At 39.6% G+C, this 19,332-nt stretch overlaps 1 protein-coding gene across 1 annotated transcript in view; it reads right to left on the bottom strand.

Annotated features, from left to right (window-relative positions):
• Positions 1-7,196: 7,196 nt before the first annotated feature.
• LOC124606797 (transmembrane protein 41B-like) overlaps positions 7,197-19,332 on the bottom strand; it is a 47,340-nt gene continuing 35,204 nt past the window's right edge. The window contains exons 5-6 of the mRNA XM_047138865.1: positions 13,567-13,705; positions 7,197-7,570 (exon numbers count right to left, since the gene is read on the bottom strand). Coding sequence (XP_046994821.1) covers positions 7,401-7,570; positions 13,567-13,705 — 309 coding nt within the window. The 3' untranslated portion in view covers positions 7,197-7,400. The remainder of the gene's footprint in view (positions 7,571-13,566; positions 13,706-19,332) is intronic.

Raw genomic sequence — 19,332 nt, 5'->3', positions numbered from 1 at the left:
TCCTACAAGTACACAATTAAATACAAGCCTACTGTGCAACACACAAATGCAGATGTGTGACACATCTACCCTCAAGTCCAGACTCAGCATTTGACCAACAGGATATCTCCTGTTTCCACACTGACCCAATGCACCTTAGATGGGTTTTCCCATTACTGCTGCTCGCATTGGTGCAGACAAGCACCGCGACACTATATTAAGGGTGTCACACATAATGTGCTACATGGGTGGCCCACTTACTTTTCAAAATCTGTTGAGCCAGAACTCTGGGTCCAGGCTCTGGGGTTGCCTCTCTCATCATGTCTCTGATGTTTTCTTGCTGAATGCAGAGGCATATCCCCACTATGTTGTCATCCCGACTACCTTACGCCATCATGCCTTGGAACTACTCCACTGTGGGCATTGTATGTCACAGATGAAAGCCAGGTGATATGCCTGCTGACTAAGACTAAACAAAGATGTGGAGGCCATGGTGCACACCTGTTCTGCTTGTGCCCAACATCAGGCTGCTCCACTTCAGTCTTTCACTCCCTGGCCCACTCCTCGTCACCCCTGGGAATGCAATCATTTGGACTTTGCTGGTTCCTTTCTGTGCTCTATGTGGCTCATTATTGTGGATGCTTATTCCAACTACACATATGTGGTTTGGATGGCATCCACCACTACAGCAACAACACTTACCCAGATTCTTGTCATTGAAGGAGATTCCATGTACCCTCATGTCAGGCAAGAGGCCCCAGTTCGTGGTGATGGTCTTTGAACAGCTCCGTAATGCCAGTGGCCTCAAACCCCCCCATTCACCCATCTTCCAATGGCAAAGCGGAGTTGATGATGTGAACATTTAAACAACAAATACTGAAAACAGTGGGTACATCCGCCACTGCAGCAGTACTCACAATGTTCCTGAGCACTTATAGGACCAGTCTATGACCACAGCCCTGGAGAGCTCCTCCATAGGCAATAGCTGAGTGCTCCCCTCCATCTACTGGCACCACACCCCTCAGAACACCCGACTGCTGAGGAAACAAAGACCGTTGTACTCTTGGTTCAAGAGAAAATACACAAATGATGACTGGCAAAAGTTAATAGAAATTCATGCATCTGTAGAAAGATCGATGTTCAAAGCTTACAACAACTACCACCGTCACAAAATTAGCGATAGATCTTGCCGAGGACCCAAGAAAATTCTGGTCCTATGTAAAATTGCTAACTGGGTCTAAGGTCTCTATCCAATCCCTCGTTGACCAGTCTGGTGTGGCAGCGGAAGATAGCAAAGCAAATCCGAAGTTTTAAGTTTTTAATTTAAGAAATCATTCAGTCAGGAGAATCTTACAAACATATCATTGTTTCACCATCACACAAACTCCCATATGGATGGCAGTAATAAGCATCACTGGTGTACTGAAACAGATGAAATAGTCGAAAGCTTATAAGTCACCAGGTCGTGATGCAATACCAATTCAGTTTTGGACCCTTACTAAGCTTGCATTTATCACAAATCTATCACCCAGTGTAAAGCCCCAAGTGACTGGGCAAAAGCACAGGTGACTCCTGTATATAAGAAGGATAAAAGAATGGACCCACAATTTGCAGACCAATATCTTTAACATTGGTTTCCTGCACAACCTCTCAATGTATTCTCAGTTTGAATATAATAAATTTCCTTGAGAGAGAAGAGCTTCTGTCCACAAATTAGCATGGTTTTAGAGAGTATGTGAAACTCAGCTGACCCTGTTTTGACGAGATTCTGTGAACCATGGATTATGGGTAACAAACCAATTCCATATTCCTAGATTTCTGTAAAGCTTTGACATGGTGCCATATTGCCACCTCTCAATGAGGGTATAAGCATACAGAATTGGTGCCCAGGTATGTGAGTGGCTTGAAGACTTCCTAAGTAACACAGCCCCGTATGTTGTCCCCAGTGGCGAGTGTTCTTCGGAGACAAGGGTATCATCAGGAGTGCCCCAGGCAAGTGTGATAGGACTGCTGTTATTTTCTATATACATAAATGATCTGGCAGACAGGGTAAGCAGAAGTCTGCAGATGTTTGCTGATGATGCTGTGGTGTATGGGAAGGTGTCCTTGTTGAGTTACTGTAGGGGGATACAAGATGACATAGACAAAATTTCTTGTTGTACAATGAGTGACAGCTAACTCAAAATGTAGAAAAATGTAAGTTAATGCAGATGAGTAGGAAAAATAAACCAATACTATTCAAATACAATGTTAGTAGTATGCTGCTTGACACAGTCATGTTGATTAAATATCAAAGCAGAATGTTGCAAAGCAATATTAAATGGAATGAGCATGTATGGACTATGGTATGGAAGGCAAATGATCGACTTCAGTTTATTTGGAGAATTTTAGGAAAATGTGATCCATCTGTAATGGAGATCGCTTATAGGATAATAATGCAACCCATTCTTGAATACTGCTCAGGTGTTTCAATGGCCACCATGTTGAATTAAACAATGACATTTAAGCAATTCAGAAGCAGGCTGCTAGATTTGTACCTGGTAGGGTCAATCAATGTGTGAATATTACAGAGATGCTCCATGAACCCAAATGTGAATACCTAGAGGGAAAGTGAAGTTCTTTTCAAGGAGCACTATTGAGAAAATTTAGAGAACCAACATTTGAGGCCGACTGCAAAATGATTCTACTGCCGCCAATGTACATTTCGCATAAAGATCGTGAAGATAAGATGAAAGAGATTAAGGCTTGTATAGAGGCATACAGATAGTTGTTTTTCCCTTGTTCTGTTTGTGTGTGGAACAGAAAATGAAATGACTAGTAGTGGGACAGGGTACCCTTCACTGTGCATCCTATGCTGGCTTGTGGAGTGTGTATGTAGATGTTGATCCAGCATACTGGATAACACTCCCCAGGTTCAGCAGTCTAGGCACGTCCATCTTCATGGATGCAAGCTATCATGGTGGCCATCTGTGGATGGCTCCTTATCACAGTTGATCAGTTGATACTCCGAGAGGTTTGGTGTGTCAGCACACCATCCCAGCTCCGTTCCTACCAACTGACTGCACCACCAATGGTGAGTCATTTGGAGTTGTCATTTGACAACTTGTTACTACTATGAAGATATGAAATCCAGTTGAATTTTGGCCCCATTGCAACTCAGTTTGTTGGTTGCACATGCTTAACACCATGTACTTTTTCCATTTGAAGACTCCATTTGTCTTTGTCATTGCAGTTGGTATGTTGACAGCAGATTACACTTTGGGTCTGAAGATGATAATTTTTGGTATCAAACTGGTAGCATATTCTGAATAAACAACGGATTACAATACAACTGTTGGTTTTAATTATCATTATTCAGGTACTCCCAAAATATCATCCGTGGCACTTCAGAGCCTAAGCATCCATTTGCACAGGGACTCAGACCTCAGTATTGTTCTCACTGTTCTCGTATTGTTCGTTGCACTCATTGTTGTTTCCTCACACTGCTACATCTAGGCTCCCGATTTGGTTCTCTCTCTGGACTTTTCATGTGACAGTGTCATCTTCATTATCATTCCCTCGCTGTTATTGTCTTTCTGTGTTTACGGGTGACTCATCTTTGATGTCCTCGGCCAGTATCTCCTATTCGTGTCAGATTCCTGTTACTATAAAACTCGTGATGCCACTGAAGGCAGAGAAGTTTAGCAAAATTAGTTTTTCATAACAAATAATAGTTCACCACATAACTGTCATGGCAGAGGATGTCTACAGGCAGTTTGTGGCACTACTTGCAATTTATGTTTGTGAAGTCAACACCAATTTGCACATGAAACAAAAACTGCTAGATCTGATGCTGATGAAACACAGAATGAGAGAGATCAACTTTCTGAAAACTGTTGAAGAGGCAACTGAAGCCATTTGCCTGAATTAGAAACATGTTGGTTATCAATGGAGCTATGAGAGGCACAAAATGGGCTTATAGCATCATTACACAAAATACTACAATTACCAACATGCAATTTGTACAGGATTAATTGTTTTGTGCATGAAGAAACACCTTAAGCCAAATTTGCAGGTGTGGCGGACATCACAAAACTTGTTATCCGAACAGTAGATTTTCTGAATTCACGTTTGTTATGGAATTGAACAAATAGTATGGAGACATTATTTACTACTTCAAAGTATTTGAGGAGTACGCCTGGAATGGTTTGTCAATTTATGAGTCACTACTGTTCAGTTTTTTAAGGAAAAAGAAAACCAGGAATCAACATTAGAAGGCCAGGAATGGAAGGCAGACGTCACATTTGAACGACCTCAATAAGATGTTGCAAGGTTAGAAGCAACTTGTATCCGATACAATGGGAAACATGGATGCATTTAAAAAGAAAATTACATTGTGGAAAGGCAACTTCTGACAAAGAACACTGCCCATTTCACTAACCGCTCTGGTGTTGAAGAAAATACAAATTTTGAGGAATTTGTTTTGGTGTTGCAAGATGATACAGGAACAGTTTTTAAATAATTTCCAGGACATTGCCAACCTCACATCTGTTTTTTAGACCATTTCCTATATCAGATGAAAGCAACCCTGTCCATTTGTAGATGGAACTGATCAATCTGCAGTGTAATTTCTGTTATGTTAAAACTGTCCAGGAGTTCTTGAAATGTTTTCCTGTGTGTGGTTTTTAGGAAAAAGCAATGCCATAGCTTAAAAACTAGTACAATTTTCTGATGTGTCCTGTGTATCTATGTGGCACATACCAGTCATCTACAGGCAAGTGTTTGGTTTGTCTAATGTTCCGTATTTCTGTTTATTTTACTCCTAACAGTTACAATATGCATGAATGTTGTGTTTTATTTCGAAATAGGGTGACTTTTTAAAGCTAGTTTTGCTCAACTTCATGTTAGATGTAAAAAAATTTCAGTCATTTAAAAAAAAGAATTTCTGTGCATGTGACCACTGATAACCAAAGCAAAGAGGGTTCCAGCTGTCATACAACTAAATAACGTATTACAAAACAATAAGAGCTTTTATACTTACCCAGTATAGCTGTGATTAACTATTAGAATGGTTAGACACTAACAGTGCAGTTTATACTAGAACAGAAGTAATAACAACCTTCCAACTTTTTCGCAACCTAATATCACTTTGTGGTGTTTTTCTTCAACCAACAAAATTTTAATTTTTCCTCATTCCATGAGCAAGGGGTATAATGCATAATTAAAAGAAATAATGTGTTGTGTTTGTAGAGGACCTGCCACGATAGTAAAATAGAACAACAAACAGGGAGCACTCAAGAATCTACACAATGTACATATACGTGTACTGATGTACTTCTTTTCAAGTATAACATTAAATTTCAATATGTAACAGAAAAAATTGTGATGAGATAAATGGGTAGCATTCTTTTTTGTAACAAGGTGAAGGCATGAACAGTTTTTATTTTGTATATTTAGCTAGTCTGTCAATATAATAGTCAACATAACTGAAGTAAGAGAGATGAACAGCAGAACACACAATGTTGTATTGTTTCATTAGGTCATTTAAAAGAAGTGTCTGATGATTATAGCTGATAAAATATAATTGTATCAAACAGATAATTAGCTTCACAAAATTACAAGGTAAAGGAATGGTTTGACAATACACACCTTCTGGAGATGAAATTCCAGAACTGCTGGTACCTACATTTAAAAGTTCAGGAATCTATTTCCAACTTCTGGGCTGAATAGGTGGGACACTTAATTTGGGTCCCAGCGAAGGGCCTGCCAACACTCCCCCTCCTACTGCTGCTATGGCAAAAAAAATGCTGCTTTCTACCTGCAGTCAGGCCAATACCCTCGTCACGGGCTTTTGTAGCACAGACTTTACCTTTATGTTAGCCACTTAGAAACAATAATTAACATTTTGGACAGCAAATTTAAGAGTACAAAAATTGTCTTTTGGGTAGTTAAGCAGCAAAATAGAAGCAATCCTAACAACACTATCTGGCAGAAACTGAATGCTAATGCAGGATTCCAGGGCTTATTCATAGAAACAAATAATGCATTTTACAAGCCCAAAAAGTTGGGTACGGGCATGACTGCTTTCTGAACAGTACACAGAAGTAGATGTGAGAAGAAGCTATGTTTCAAACAAAGAGAAACTTCATGCGATTAAGTGACCATTCCGAACACTATTGCACTTAGCTGGTGAAAAATTAAATGCTTAAGGAATTTGTTTACAAGGAAAATCATGGTGATTAATTTCTTTGATGCAAGAGACAAAGATTATATAGTATCTGAAAGCCCATAAGAATATGAGGGACAACTGTCCACAACAGTAGCTGAACATGATGCTACAAGAAGTTTTGCAAAACCTAACCAATTACTTTACACCTTTACACTATATCGCAGTTAGTTGCTCCAGGCATTCTGCTCATGCTGAGATGCATGAGCAGAATGCCCTCCCTCCCACCTGATGCTACAAGAAGTTTTGCAAAACCTAACCAATTACTTTACACCTTTACACTATATCGCAGTTAGTTGCTCCAGGCATTCTGCTCATGCTGAGATGCATGAGCAGAATGCCCTCCCTCCCACCCCCCCCCCCCCTCTCTCCCTCCACCAGATACACACACTTCTATTCATTTGTTCTGTTAAACTGCACTAAGCTTATGCTAGGTAAGATGAGGATATGAACAGGTGTAGATGTTCCAGACTTTTTTTAGAACATGAATTAGTCACACTCATTAATCTTTTTTTTTATTTTGACAAAAGTAAGGCCTTTTCATGGAGATCACTGATAACAGTATTTCAAGTTGTACATACAAAATTCTGATGTAACAGAAGAAAAGTAAATGAAAAGTTACTTTGTTTTGTACTCAAATACAAATTTCATCATAATACTGTCTTCAATATAATACAGGTACTGAGTCAGTGATCACTGACAAAGTGTTCTCAAATGAAAACACAAAAGTGTGCAACTAACAGACTACTGCAAACTGAATTATGTCAACAGAAATGTAACCTGCATCTTACTAAAACACTGCTGTGTATGTAAGCAAGAACTGAAAGTTGAGAAACGGCTAGTAGAATAAGAAAATTAAGATGACATATAACTGCCATCATCTGCAAAAATAGAGTGCTGGTATCACCCAGAATACAGTATAGAAGTGTGTCATCATATGTAAAAAATGTTGACTTTTCTTACTGCATATGTAATATTAAGGCACTTAAAATTCTTTAAATAAAAACATAACAATAATATCACATTTTAAACACAACAACAACAATACACAAGAAAAATAAATAATGTTGAAACTAATTTATATTTGGAGACAAACATATGCATAGATCGAATTCGAAATTCCTGCACCAGTGCACTTTAAATGTTTCACCAAGTACAGGTTGTCCACAAGACAACCTAGCACAATCATAAATTGTCCATTTGGAATGTGTTTTAATTATTCAAGCTTCTCTCTTAATCGCTGCTTCAGGATGACAGGCACCAGTGAGAGAACAGCGAAAGCTGCTAATAGGATAACCGAAGTCCATGACCAGGCATCACTTGAGGCAGATAACTTGTATAAAGTCTGGCCAGCCTGAATAGCCACAAAAGAAGGTGGTGCCACACCTGAAAACACATTTAACACATTTTAATCTGCTAGAAAATTTGAAACAAGAAATTTTCCAAATACTTATCATAGACAAGATTAATGCATCACCAAAAACATCTGAGGCTGTGCTCATACCAATTGGGGCTGCTCACATCATGGGGGGGGGGGGGGGGGGGGGGGAAGAGAGAGAGAGAGAGAGAGAGAGAGAGAGAGAGAGAGAGAGAGAGAGAGAGAGAGAGAGAGCATGAGCTGTCCACAGCTCAGCACATTGGCTTAAATATTGCGTGTTCTCACAATCACTATTTTATACTCAGGACTCCTCATTATTTCATGACAAGTGAAATACTTTATCTACCAGAGTATAAGACAATCCTGAACATAAGATGACATTTTATTTTAAGAGGCTCCTTGAGAAAACTATTTTAAATTTATTCCGACTAATCAAAACTACCAACTATTTTACTGATATAAAGTATCTACCTAAAACAGTTAACATTATACTTACTCTCAACTTATGCCATTTATTGATTGTATACATTCTGATAATACAAGGAGAAATGGAATAAACAAAAAGAAATAGTTTACTTTAGTTTTATCTTCACTAACTATTTTGTTTCACAATGAATGAAGCCAATTTGTAGTATAACTACAGGGTGTCCCACTCAAATCTCCCTGATTTCAAAGACCCAGGAGGAGGGGGGGGGGGGGGGGGGGGGGGGGGGGGAACCACCACCACAACCACTGTAGATATGACAATGAAAAATGCACCACTTTGTAGAGCACCTCAAAGAATTTATTTATTTATCATCAATACACCTCTACATGTCAACAATTTGTAGCACCAAGAATATCGAGTCTATATTCAATTTCTTGCTAAGTTCTTTGTAACATTTCCTGCGTTATTGTTGCAATCGCATTCGTGATATGAGATGTCGCAATGTAGGAATATCGTCCACTTTGGTTGCATACGCGCGGTCCTTCACGAATCTCCACATGAAGAAATCAAGCGGTGTAATGTCAGGTGAATCAGGTGGTCAGGCAATGGGTTCTCCATGTCTGTTCCAACGATTGGGAAATTTCCTATCCGAACTTGCAAACAGCCGTTGACCAATGCAGCGGAGCTCCATCTTGTTGAAAAATGATGTTGGGTTGCAAGTCTTGTATGTGAGGGTACATAAACTGCTCCAACGTGTCCAAATACACTGGCCCACTCACTGTTTGTTCAGCAAAGAAGAACAGTCCAACAATTCTGTCATGCATTAGCCTGCACCAGACGTTTAGTTTAGGGCTATCATGAACATGTTCAATGACAACGTGCGGATTTTGCAAATCCCAAATCTGAACATTATGCCTATTAACCCTTCCTGATAGATGAAAGGTTGCCTCATCTGAGAATAAACATCTTTCCAGGAAGCTGGCATCCATATCAACACGCTGCAGCATATCTGCAGAAAATTGTCGTTGGCGTGGTTTGTCATTCAGCGTGAGATGTTGCAAAACTTGCAAATTGTAAGCACACACACGAAGACGCTGGTGAAGTTGCCTAGATGCTTGACGAATTGACTTACATGGGCTTCTGAGAAACATTTGTCTGATGTCGTCCACTGTCTCTTCTCAAACTCCGTAAAGTGCGTTGCCAGAATGTTTCAGAACACTTCCTGTTGCCAGAAACTTCCTATACCATTCCTTAATTGTTTTCACATCAAGTGGCTCACATTCATATACATGACTATACTTTCTTTGCACAGTAATCAGTGATACTGTTTCTGCAAACCACACTACTGCATGCATGCGCTGCTGTAGAGTCACCATTTTCACTTCATGCAACCATGCCGCACTCTGGTGATGATATTTGGCACTTCTGAGATGGGAATATAAATTCTTTGAGATGCTCTACAATGTGGTGCATTTTTCATTGTCATATCTACTGTGGTTTTTCTCTCCTGGGTCCTTGAAATCAGGAAAGTTTGAGTGGGACACACTGTACTTTTACCACCACCACCACCACCATTATCTGGAATGACCAATTTACCTAACCAATGAGAGGTGAGGAAAGAGGCAATGTATTTCTATATGCAAGCAGCAACATTGAAATTTATAATCTTGGTTGGCGTGAATATCTGGTTGTTTCTTCTGAATACATTGTGACTTCTGAGAGGGCGATTAGGGAAGGACCTAACAACACAGCTTAAATTGCTTTGAGTGAAATGGGTGTCAATAAAATTTATAATTCTAGTTGTCACAAATATTTGGTTGTTTCTTTCAAATATGTTGCAATTTCTGTGGTTGTAGCTACAGTGGGACCTGAAAACATAACCCTTTTTTCTCAAATACATAGCAAATATCACATCCAACAATGGAAATTCCATGTTGGAATATCCTGTCTGCAAACAAATGCACCATCTTTACAGTTAGTAGCAATCTAGTCTTTTCCTAATATTGTTGAAGTTTCACATCTATACTGACATTAAAATATGATAATATTCCTTCATCTCTTGCCTCCAAACATGTCTGCCTGCTGCTCTCTCACTGGTTGCATAGAACCAGCCGCTGACACATCCCCTTTTATTCCTGTCATACCTCTTGGCTAGCATTAACAACACTGCTATATGACATGAACATACGCCACAAAATTCGATTCCAACTACAAATGGGTTCAGGTAAACTACAGTTTAAACATGGGTAGATGTTCATAAAAAGCCAGGTATGTGGTACATATTCCCATGATAGGCAGCACAACGAAATTTGCTACAGCCTGTTTTACAATGTCAAAGTTCTTTGACAGATTTTTTAAAATAAAAGCTGGGATCATGCTTTAACTTTTATTAAAGATCTGAGAAAAGAACCACAGTACACCATCAAAGATTTTGTAAAACATCTTTTATAAAAATGATAATTTAACAAAGATATTTTACAGTCTAATATGGGTCTACCTAATCACTACTCTCTTCTCCCTCTCCACATTTGGCCTACCGTATTTACTCGAATCTAAGCCGCACTTTTTTTCCGGTTTTTGTAATCCAAAAAACCGCCTGCGGCTTAGAATCGAGTGCAAAGCGGAAGTTCTGAAAAATGTTGGTAGGTGCCGCCACAACTAACTTCTGTCGTCGAATATATGTAGCGCTTCGCAGGCACAAAGATAAATACTGGCACCAAAACCTCTGCGTCAGTAAATAAATTTAAAAAAAGATGGAAAACGAGCTTTCTTTCTCCGCCCTGAGTTTCGACCACTGCCTTTTCACACATTATCCAACGAAGTAAATACAAATTCCGTATTGTTCATCTTCGAATGTAGCAGCATTTCAATGTACTACGAAAATCCGACTGGCAAGACTGTTTGGGATGTTTGTCAGTATGGCCAACTATGCGTTCCGAATTTATTCCTACTTGTGAGAAGAGATGCTTGCTAATAGGAACTTTTATGAATTGTGAATCACATGCAGTATTCTCTTCACCATAATAATAATAATACGAATATAAACATTTTGCCATGTATTCTTTTGTGTTTGCTGCTATCTCATTTAAATCCTGTCTGCCTAATAAACTACAAAACTAGAGTAAGAGAACAGCAAACACGGAAGAATATACATATCATGTCATGTTTACATTCGTATTATTCTTATGCTGAATAGTGATACAGTCAGAAATGAAGCACGGCAATTGATTAGGTTTTTAAATCTAAGATGACTAATCTCTGTGCAGAATGTAGTGTACTAAAGAGACATCTGCAAAGATTTTCAAACGGAGAAAAATTTTCGCTAAACTCTCATTCTCTATCATACGCAGTCTATTATTTGGTTCTTGTTGATCATTATCAAAGAAAGCAGCAGTGTAAGTAACAACAAATAGCAGTCTCTTGTCATTGTTTCGCTAATGAGCCGATTCCTCCCCCCCCCCCCCCCCCCCCCCCCCTCTCTCTCTCTCTCTCTCTCTCTCTCTCTCTCTCTCTCTCTCTCTCTCTCTCTCTCTCTCTCTCAAAAAAAAAAAAAAAAAAAAAAAAAAAAAAAAAAAAAAAAAAAAAAAAAAAAAAAAAAAAAAAAAAATTTGTAAGCAGCAGTAGTGCGCACAAAAGCAAGCCATGCCGCGAGCGGCGACAGGTCGTAAACACTCATTATCAGAATGCAACAAACAATGCATGACACACTACAGTAATGCATTTTCAGCTTTGAGTGACGTAAACACCTATAACAAAGAAAACGACACTTATCAGATCAAAGAAAAATAAGCAATCAATTCAAACCAGACGAACCACATGAAAAAGGAAGGGTGCCCGTATAAATACGGACGGAGCGCCTGACGCATAGCAACGGCTACCTGGTAAAGCTTAACTGCTAAGCCTACGACTCGAACCAAACTACTATAGCTGTATCGTCATTCATTCGACCTAAACTGTGTCTCATATTACAATGGACCAACTTTGTTTCGATTTGGAGGTGCGGCCTAAACTTTTCTCTCCCCTTGAATTTCGAGTCTCAGATTTCAGGTGCGGCTTAGATCCGGGAAAATTTTTTTTCCTCGATTTCGAGTCTCACTTTTCAGGTGCGGCTTAGATTCGAGTGCGGCTTAAATTCGAGTAAATACGGTAGTCCTCAGCCAAGCTGGTGTCACTAACACCTGTCCAGTCTCTTCAAAATAAATCTGCATGTGACCTCGATTGAAAAAGCTAAATCAGTAAAAGTGAGACAATCCTTACATTAATTTACTACACAACGTAAAAATGTTGACCTCAATGGCAATAGTCGAGAATGAATAGTCGAAGTCCGATGAAGGGTTTGAGGGATAAACTTCATCTTATAATCAGGTAAATATGGTAGTATTTATTGAGTTTGCTAACAGTCCTTGGGCCTGAGCAATTACAATAGGAAACTGTAGGGAACTCTCCACTCTTTCGTAAACTTAAATACAATGTCAAATACAGAATACAAAGCAGAAACAATGCCATATTAACAGAAACTGACTTTAGACATATAGCAATTGTATAAGTCCAGATAAAAATTCTTAAATTATGTACATATTTATTATTATTAATTAAATCTATATTAAATGAAATAGTCTACAGAAAGAAGGAAGGAGTTAAAGAAGATTAGGGTTCAAATCCCGTTGACATTGACATCCTCAGAGATGGAGATAAGCTCAGAATGATAAAAGGATGGGGAAGGAAATCAACCTTACCATTTTGAAGGTCCCATTCTGGAATTTGCCTGGAGTTATTTAGGAAAATCACAGAAAACCTAAATCAGGATTGTCGGCCGCAGATTTGAACCATTGTCCTCCACAATATCAGTCCAGTGTGCTAACCACTGCGCCACATGAGTTGGTTACAGAATGGAACCAATTGTATTGCAAGATTGGTTAGCAGTGTAGTGACTAAGTGCAGCCGCACCTCTATGACCCATCTTGGAAACGTGTGATGTCATTTTCCAATAAAATTCTTCTCGGTGTATGACTGCTTCATATTTAATAAAAATACTGTAATTTTTGCTATTACTGCACGTAGCCTTTGTTAGTGTATCCTGATAAAGACTGTCTGCAATAGTGGCCAAACATCAATAGTTTTATCACATAGACATTATCAACATGGACTCCAATCACAGAAGCCTACACTCATATGTGCCATATACTGCTGTGAATAGGGCAATCAAAACTGTTCATATAACAATATGCAGTTACAATTTTAACACCTGATTGTTGTCTCTAGTACCCTCCAGCAAACTGCTCATAATGATGCTCCCCATCAGATCTGTACTGTCAGTATTCTTTTAACATAAAATGCATAACTTAGTTAGATCAGTTAATTTTGCACATTCTGTCTATGTACAACATTATTTCATTTTTAAGAAAATGATCATTATACATAAATACTGTGTGGCTACATTTCCATTACAGTAGTATTTCTGCTATCTACACAAACACTGAATTGAATTAAACACGTTTTTAATCTGTCACTTCGAATTATGGTTAGTCACCTTGATTACAACTTTCTAAGCTATTTCATAAAGATGGCAATACTTACCCAAAAATGTCCCCAGCCAGAAAGGAACTATGGGGACCCCTATCACAGGTGAAACTATGTTGATAAACCAGTTTGGCAAAAAAGGCGTTATTCGCAGAAATAATATGTAATTCAGCAAATTTTCACGATGCTTATTCACCTAAAAAGAAAAATTATATCATCAATACACAAGTTAACTACAAATGATCAAGTGGAATATACATTAAAAATATATTAGGAATAGGCAGTGTAGTGCTACCACTATTTTTTGGATGTTACTTTGGAAACAGCAGAGTAGGCAATGCAGCATTTGAAGAACCCATAGGCACCCAGTGCAGTGTGTCAGCATGCCAATTACAGCAACAGGGCAGTTTATGCATTGTGTGACTGACCAAGCCCGGCACCACAATCCTGCCAGTACGGCAGTAAAACAGGGTTCTTACAGAATGAGGCAAGCAGTTAAACTGTTGTCAGGAACGTGATCAAAAGCAATACATTAGCACAACAAGTGAATCACTATTCTGTGTAGATAACCATCCCTTTTTAATAGCCTGGTTGACTAAGACAAGTGGGCTATGCCAAGCACCACCTCATCATGGGTAAGCAAACAGTCACCCCAAGTCCACTCTGCCACCATTCCTCATTCCAGCACCACTTTGTAGTACCTCAGCCTCCTCCTTGGACTTGGTGCCCCTCCACTGGTGAGCTGTTTCCCAATTCACTCCTGCAGCATGTAAACTCCTGCCCATGGGGTAGTGAGTCATGACCAGGATGGTACAACTGCTCTCCTTTCTACACTGGTGTGGGCGCTGTGGCATCTCGTGCCACCACTTCTAGTGCTGCTAGTTGACCAGTTGGGTATCAGCATTCTGGGCCACATACATGGTATTTGAAGAAAAGTAATGAGACTGACAACACTATGAGCGATGTGGCAACACTGTGTTGCTCTACTTGTGTAAACCAGTGTGTTCATTCCTTCCAGGTGCTCTGTCTGAGTTTTAGCTCTGTACAGCTGTCATGTGATTTTTGAGAGACCCTTAAGTGAAGTTGTGTTTTCACTGTGCATTTCGTAACTGGAACAATGGTATTTAGAGCAACTTTCTGACATCAAGTTTTGTGTTAAACTTGAGGAATCCATGAATGTGATCTTCGAAAAGTTGAAACAGTCCTATGGAGGACATTCCTTATCAAAAGCACAAGTTTTATGCTGTCTCAAATCATTTTTGGAAGGCCGAGAACACATTACAAGTGAACCTCACTCATAGGATCACCACAAGTTTCCCCAAGTGAAATTCCCTGATTTTCAGACAAGTTTTAGCATTTTTCCCTAACAAATTTTGAGAGCTTAAGTGTAAGTTAAGACATAAGTTGACAATCAGTCTTTGCAGCTATGGTACAAGAAACAATAGTGCAAACGAGGAGATATCTAAAAAACAAACTTGCAAGCAGATGGCATTTCCTGTTGTGAGCCAAAAACTTAAAAACTAACGTCAACATCTTTTGTAATGAACGGTTTTTAGATGGAGAAAGCAACTCAAATGGTATAAGTGTTTCTTTAAAACCACTGATGTTATTTTATTTCAATACAAAGAAACGCATTCGGTGACAAAAATATGCATTTCCTTGGAGTCACAACACAGATTTAAAATACCTTCACTGATTTCAGAAATAACCTTGGAAAAAAATATGCCTCTTGAAAGAAGTGTATAAGATGGGGAAGAATTGTGTAAACCAACACAGTAGGCGACCGCCAATAAAATGTTGGTTCTACTATGTTCACTACTGTCAGTTATTACCCACTGTGTTATATCTATTATTTTACACGTATTGTGTGATATTTCTTTCTAGAAATATATAAGTACATAGCGTACAAATCACCAGTGACTGAATTTTCTTCTTATTGTCCATACTTTCTAAGGTATGAACTACTTTTGAAGTGCCATAATGCACTAAAACAAATAAAATGTCAATAAAATGCCGCACTGCATAGTGTACTTGTGGTGAGAAAGTCGCAATTCCTGATATCCATTGCCCGTGGCCTCTGGCCCGCGGAGGAACACCACAGTCCTGGATCCATGGATAAACCATGAAAATCCGCATCATTATGCCACACACAGACACAGACTGCGGGCAGATTGGTGAAATTAGATCCGATGGGCAGGGCTTGCACATTGGTGGGCCTGCGGCTCTGGCCTGTCGCAGAAATCCACTCGTGTGGGCAGCTATTCATGGGCCACAGACAGTGTGTTGATGAAATGAGGCCATGGTGATCAATCCATGCAACAGGTAACTTGTTCAAATAATCTGAGAACCAATAATATGAGGATAGGTAGCAACCCATTGTAAAGATGATTGCTGAGCCACAGACAGGCATGTAGAAAAGACAATCACACTCTCACAGTTAAATTTTCAGCCACGCCTTTTGTCAGAAAACCAGAGCGCGCGCGCGTGCGCGCACACACACACGCACACACAAAATCACTCAGACACAACTCATGCGCACATGACCTCTGTCGGCTGCTGCATCTAGAGTCTCTGAGAATCAGATCCGAACAAACCACTCCTCATGCCTCGCTGCCTCTTGTTGGCAGCTGCTAGGCTAGTGGCAAGAAGTGGTGGCAGCACTGACTGCAATCTGAGGGGAAGGAGAGAAGTAATAGTAATGAGGGAGTAGGGAAGCAGCGAATGTACTCAGCTGCACCCACCCAGTGACAATGCATGACACCTCAGTAAACAAACCATTTCATCTACTGAGACAGAGGTGAGATTTTTCCAGTGTGTTTCTTCTTCTTCTTCAAATTTCCCTGACGTCTTTGAAATTCCCTGATATTCCCCCAATTTCCAGAACCTGTGGCAACCCTGCACTCAGAAAGATCTTCAGCTTCAGAAGCTGATGAAATATTGAATGTATCCCGTTCTTGAGAGACTTGTTCCTCCACAACAAACTGTCAACAAAGTATTTTATGAATATGTCCTTGTAAGGGTCAGGAAAAGAGTGAATCGAGTGAGACTGGACATTGCCGGCAAGTGGATGGCAATGCCCCATGTCACATGGTCACTTTCACCACAGAATTTTTGATCTCAAAAGGCATTCTTGTTGTTCCACAGCCCCCTATTTGCCTGATCCGAGTCCCCATAATTTCCTTCATTTCCGGAAATTGAAAAATGTCTTCAAGGATGCCAGTTTTGGACTCGAGAGAAGATTCAAAAGAATGTGACGGGCACGGTAAAGGCTCTACCAGATGAAGCCTTTCAGCACTGCTACCACGACCGGGAACAACTACTCTGCCGGTGTATAGCTGCCAAAAGGGACAATATTATTGTTTGAAAAAAATAAAAACGTTGTTAGATAAAAAATCAGCCTCATTACTTTTCTCACACAGCATACTGGCTGGGCCCTAGCTGATACCACGTGGCATGCCCCTACCTTGCCACATGATGAGAAGAGAGTGGTCAGCCCACTGTGGTGTACGAGTGTAGTTGCACGATTTATAATAAAGTGATTGACTTTAAATGTTATTTTACTAAGCTACCATTGGCCAGATCCTTGCCACGATTCTCCACTATCACCTAGTCTTTTGCAATAGTGGCCCGTCAGCCCCGGGTCCACTTCAGTCGGTGAAACTAAAAACTACTTCCATGCTGCACAACCACAACCACAGCCACCAGTGTCATTACACAGTGGGGTGAGTGAACAAACTGATTCTACTTTTGTATGCTGAAGAAATGGTATCTAGGCAAGAAACACATTGGAACTTAAAAAGTTACAATAGTCAAACCATTGGAACCTGCTAACATGTCTCTTCTAGTGCACCATCTGCAGAGTGAGTGTCAGAAGAACAGTTTAAATGTCACTGTTATGGCATACTCCTAGGCAGTGTAATGAACCTAAGTAGTTGATGATGAGGTGTAGAGTATAAATTGATTGTGATTCCGAGTGTTAAAAATTGTTGTCAACTAATACTGTGTGGCATTTGTGTCTGGGAGATAAAGGTTTCACAATGGTAGAGTCCTGGGCACAGGGTGTTTCCAAGTGAGAGTCATTGCAGGTATTACTAGATGAAGTAGCACAGGTGACAGCGTGTAAAACATAATTAATAGGGCAAACTGCAATTGAAGATAAACAGTCAGCATCAGTCCAACAGCCCTAGATCCAGCCTCCATCAGTTTAATCACACCCTTTTCTGTTAGGTCAACTGAGGAGGTGGTCTCTCTCCTGGAGAACCTAAAATTGTTGGCAGATAGGGGAGGTTGGTCAGATATTCAAGCTGTTACAAGTGATGATGTTACAGTTGGTAGGGATATCAAAAACTTTTGTTAGGTGTACAGAGGAGTTGACAAACACACAGACATTTGAGCAATTGAGTCAAGGCCTCCTACAGGGGTATAAAAACAACAGCATGAGGTTTTTCTGTAAGCTATTAAGTAAAGTCACAAAAAGACATAAAACAGTGGAAGTTTTTGCATATACTATACATAAAATTAATGTGCAAAAGTGAGAGTTAAGGGAGAGTAACGAGGCAAATAAGATTATACTTCAAGAAGCCCAGCATAAGGCACTTGATGCCTTCCTGAGAGGCCTGTCACTTGACATATGGAGAAGGGTTTGGACAGGTACCTCAAAAGACCTCTACCCTGCTGTCTGGTGGGCAACAAAATTCACAGAAATTGATATGTTATAAGTGTGAAGTGTTCACCATTAATGTGAATCGCTATAGATGTGGATGAACTGGGCATGTCCAAAGGTAGTACCGGCAGCCTCAATGACATAAAAAGGGTGGATTCCAGCAAGGGGATAGCAGAAGCAGTAAGAGAGGTAGAAACAGTAAATGGAAAAGCGTTGAACACAAGAAGGAACCTTGAGTCTTCCAAGCTGCATTTCTGTTAAATTTTGATGTAGCAAATACGAATGCCAGGGATTGTAAGCGGCAGGGGCACGTGTCAGTGGCAAAACAGACCTCATCAGTCAGAAGAAAGTGAACTCACCACACTATAGGTTGCTTGGGATGGGAGATAGTGATGCAAGGACATTGGGTTCAGTTGTATTAAATTTTCAGGTTGGGAAACTTGGGTTTGAACAATGTGTGGAGCTAGTGTCTCATGTAAGCAAAGGTTACTCTATGATCCTGGACTTTTTGTATCAACATCGTATCAAAATTGACATTCAGCGACCCGAGGCGGAACTGTGACAACATTCCAGCTAGCGGACGCTGTCACCAGTGAGGTACTGTTGCAATGTTCATCTAACATAAGGATCAAATCGATAAAACTGCGTACGAAAACTGTAACAAGGAGATGTCCCCAGCAGTGGGACTGACTTTTTGAAATGATCTATATGGTGATTAGGTTAAGAACCCGTCTGAGAGTAATTGACAAAAAAGAAATTGGAATTTCATGTAAGGCTCTATAAGATGAAAACAGTAACAATTTACAGGCTGGTTGCATAGTGTAATGGTTAAGACACTGACCTTACATGCAAGAGGTTGTCAGTTTGAACCTTGCCAGGTACATCGAACATTTTTTTATTTTAAAACCTTTATCAGAATGACTGATTACAATTTTTATTCAATTTATTGGCTGACACACAATTTCTTTTATTTGTATTCCCTTGTCACACCATTTTAATCAGTTTTAACTTCAATTGCTCTTGTGTTTTCTTCCTATCTTTCTTTTTCCACTTATAATCTTCTAGCACGTGGATATAATTATTTTTATTAATCTGTCATAATATTTAAACTTAATTTAAACTCTGGATTTTTTTGTTTATTACTCCCAAATGAGGGGCCA

Source organism: Schistocerca americana, chromosome 3, assembly GCF_021461395.2.
Source record: "Schistocerca americana isolate TAMUIC-IGC-003095 chromosome 3, iqSchAmer2.1, whole genome shotgun sequence".
Lineage (NCBI taxonomy): Eukaryota > Metazoa > Arthropoda > Insecta > Orthoptera > Acrididae > Schistocerca > Schistocerca americana.
The sequence above is the reverse complement of the archived record's forward strand: the minus strand, read 5'-3'. Positions and strand labels throughout refer to the sequence as shown.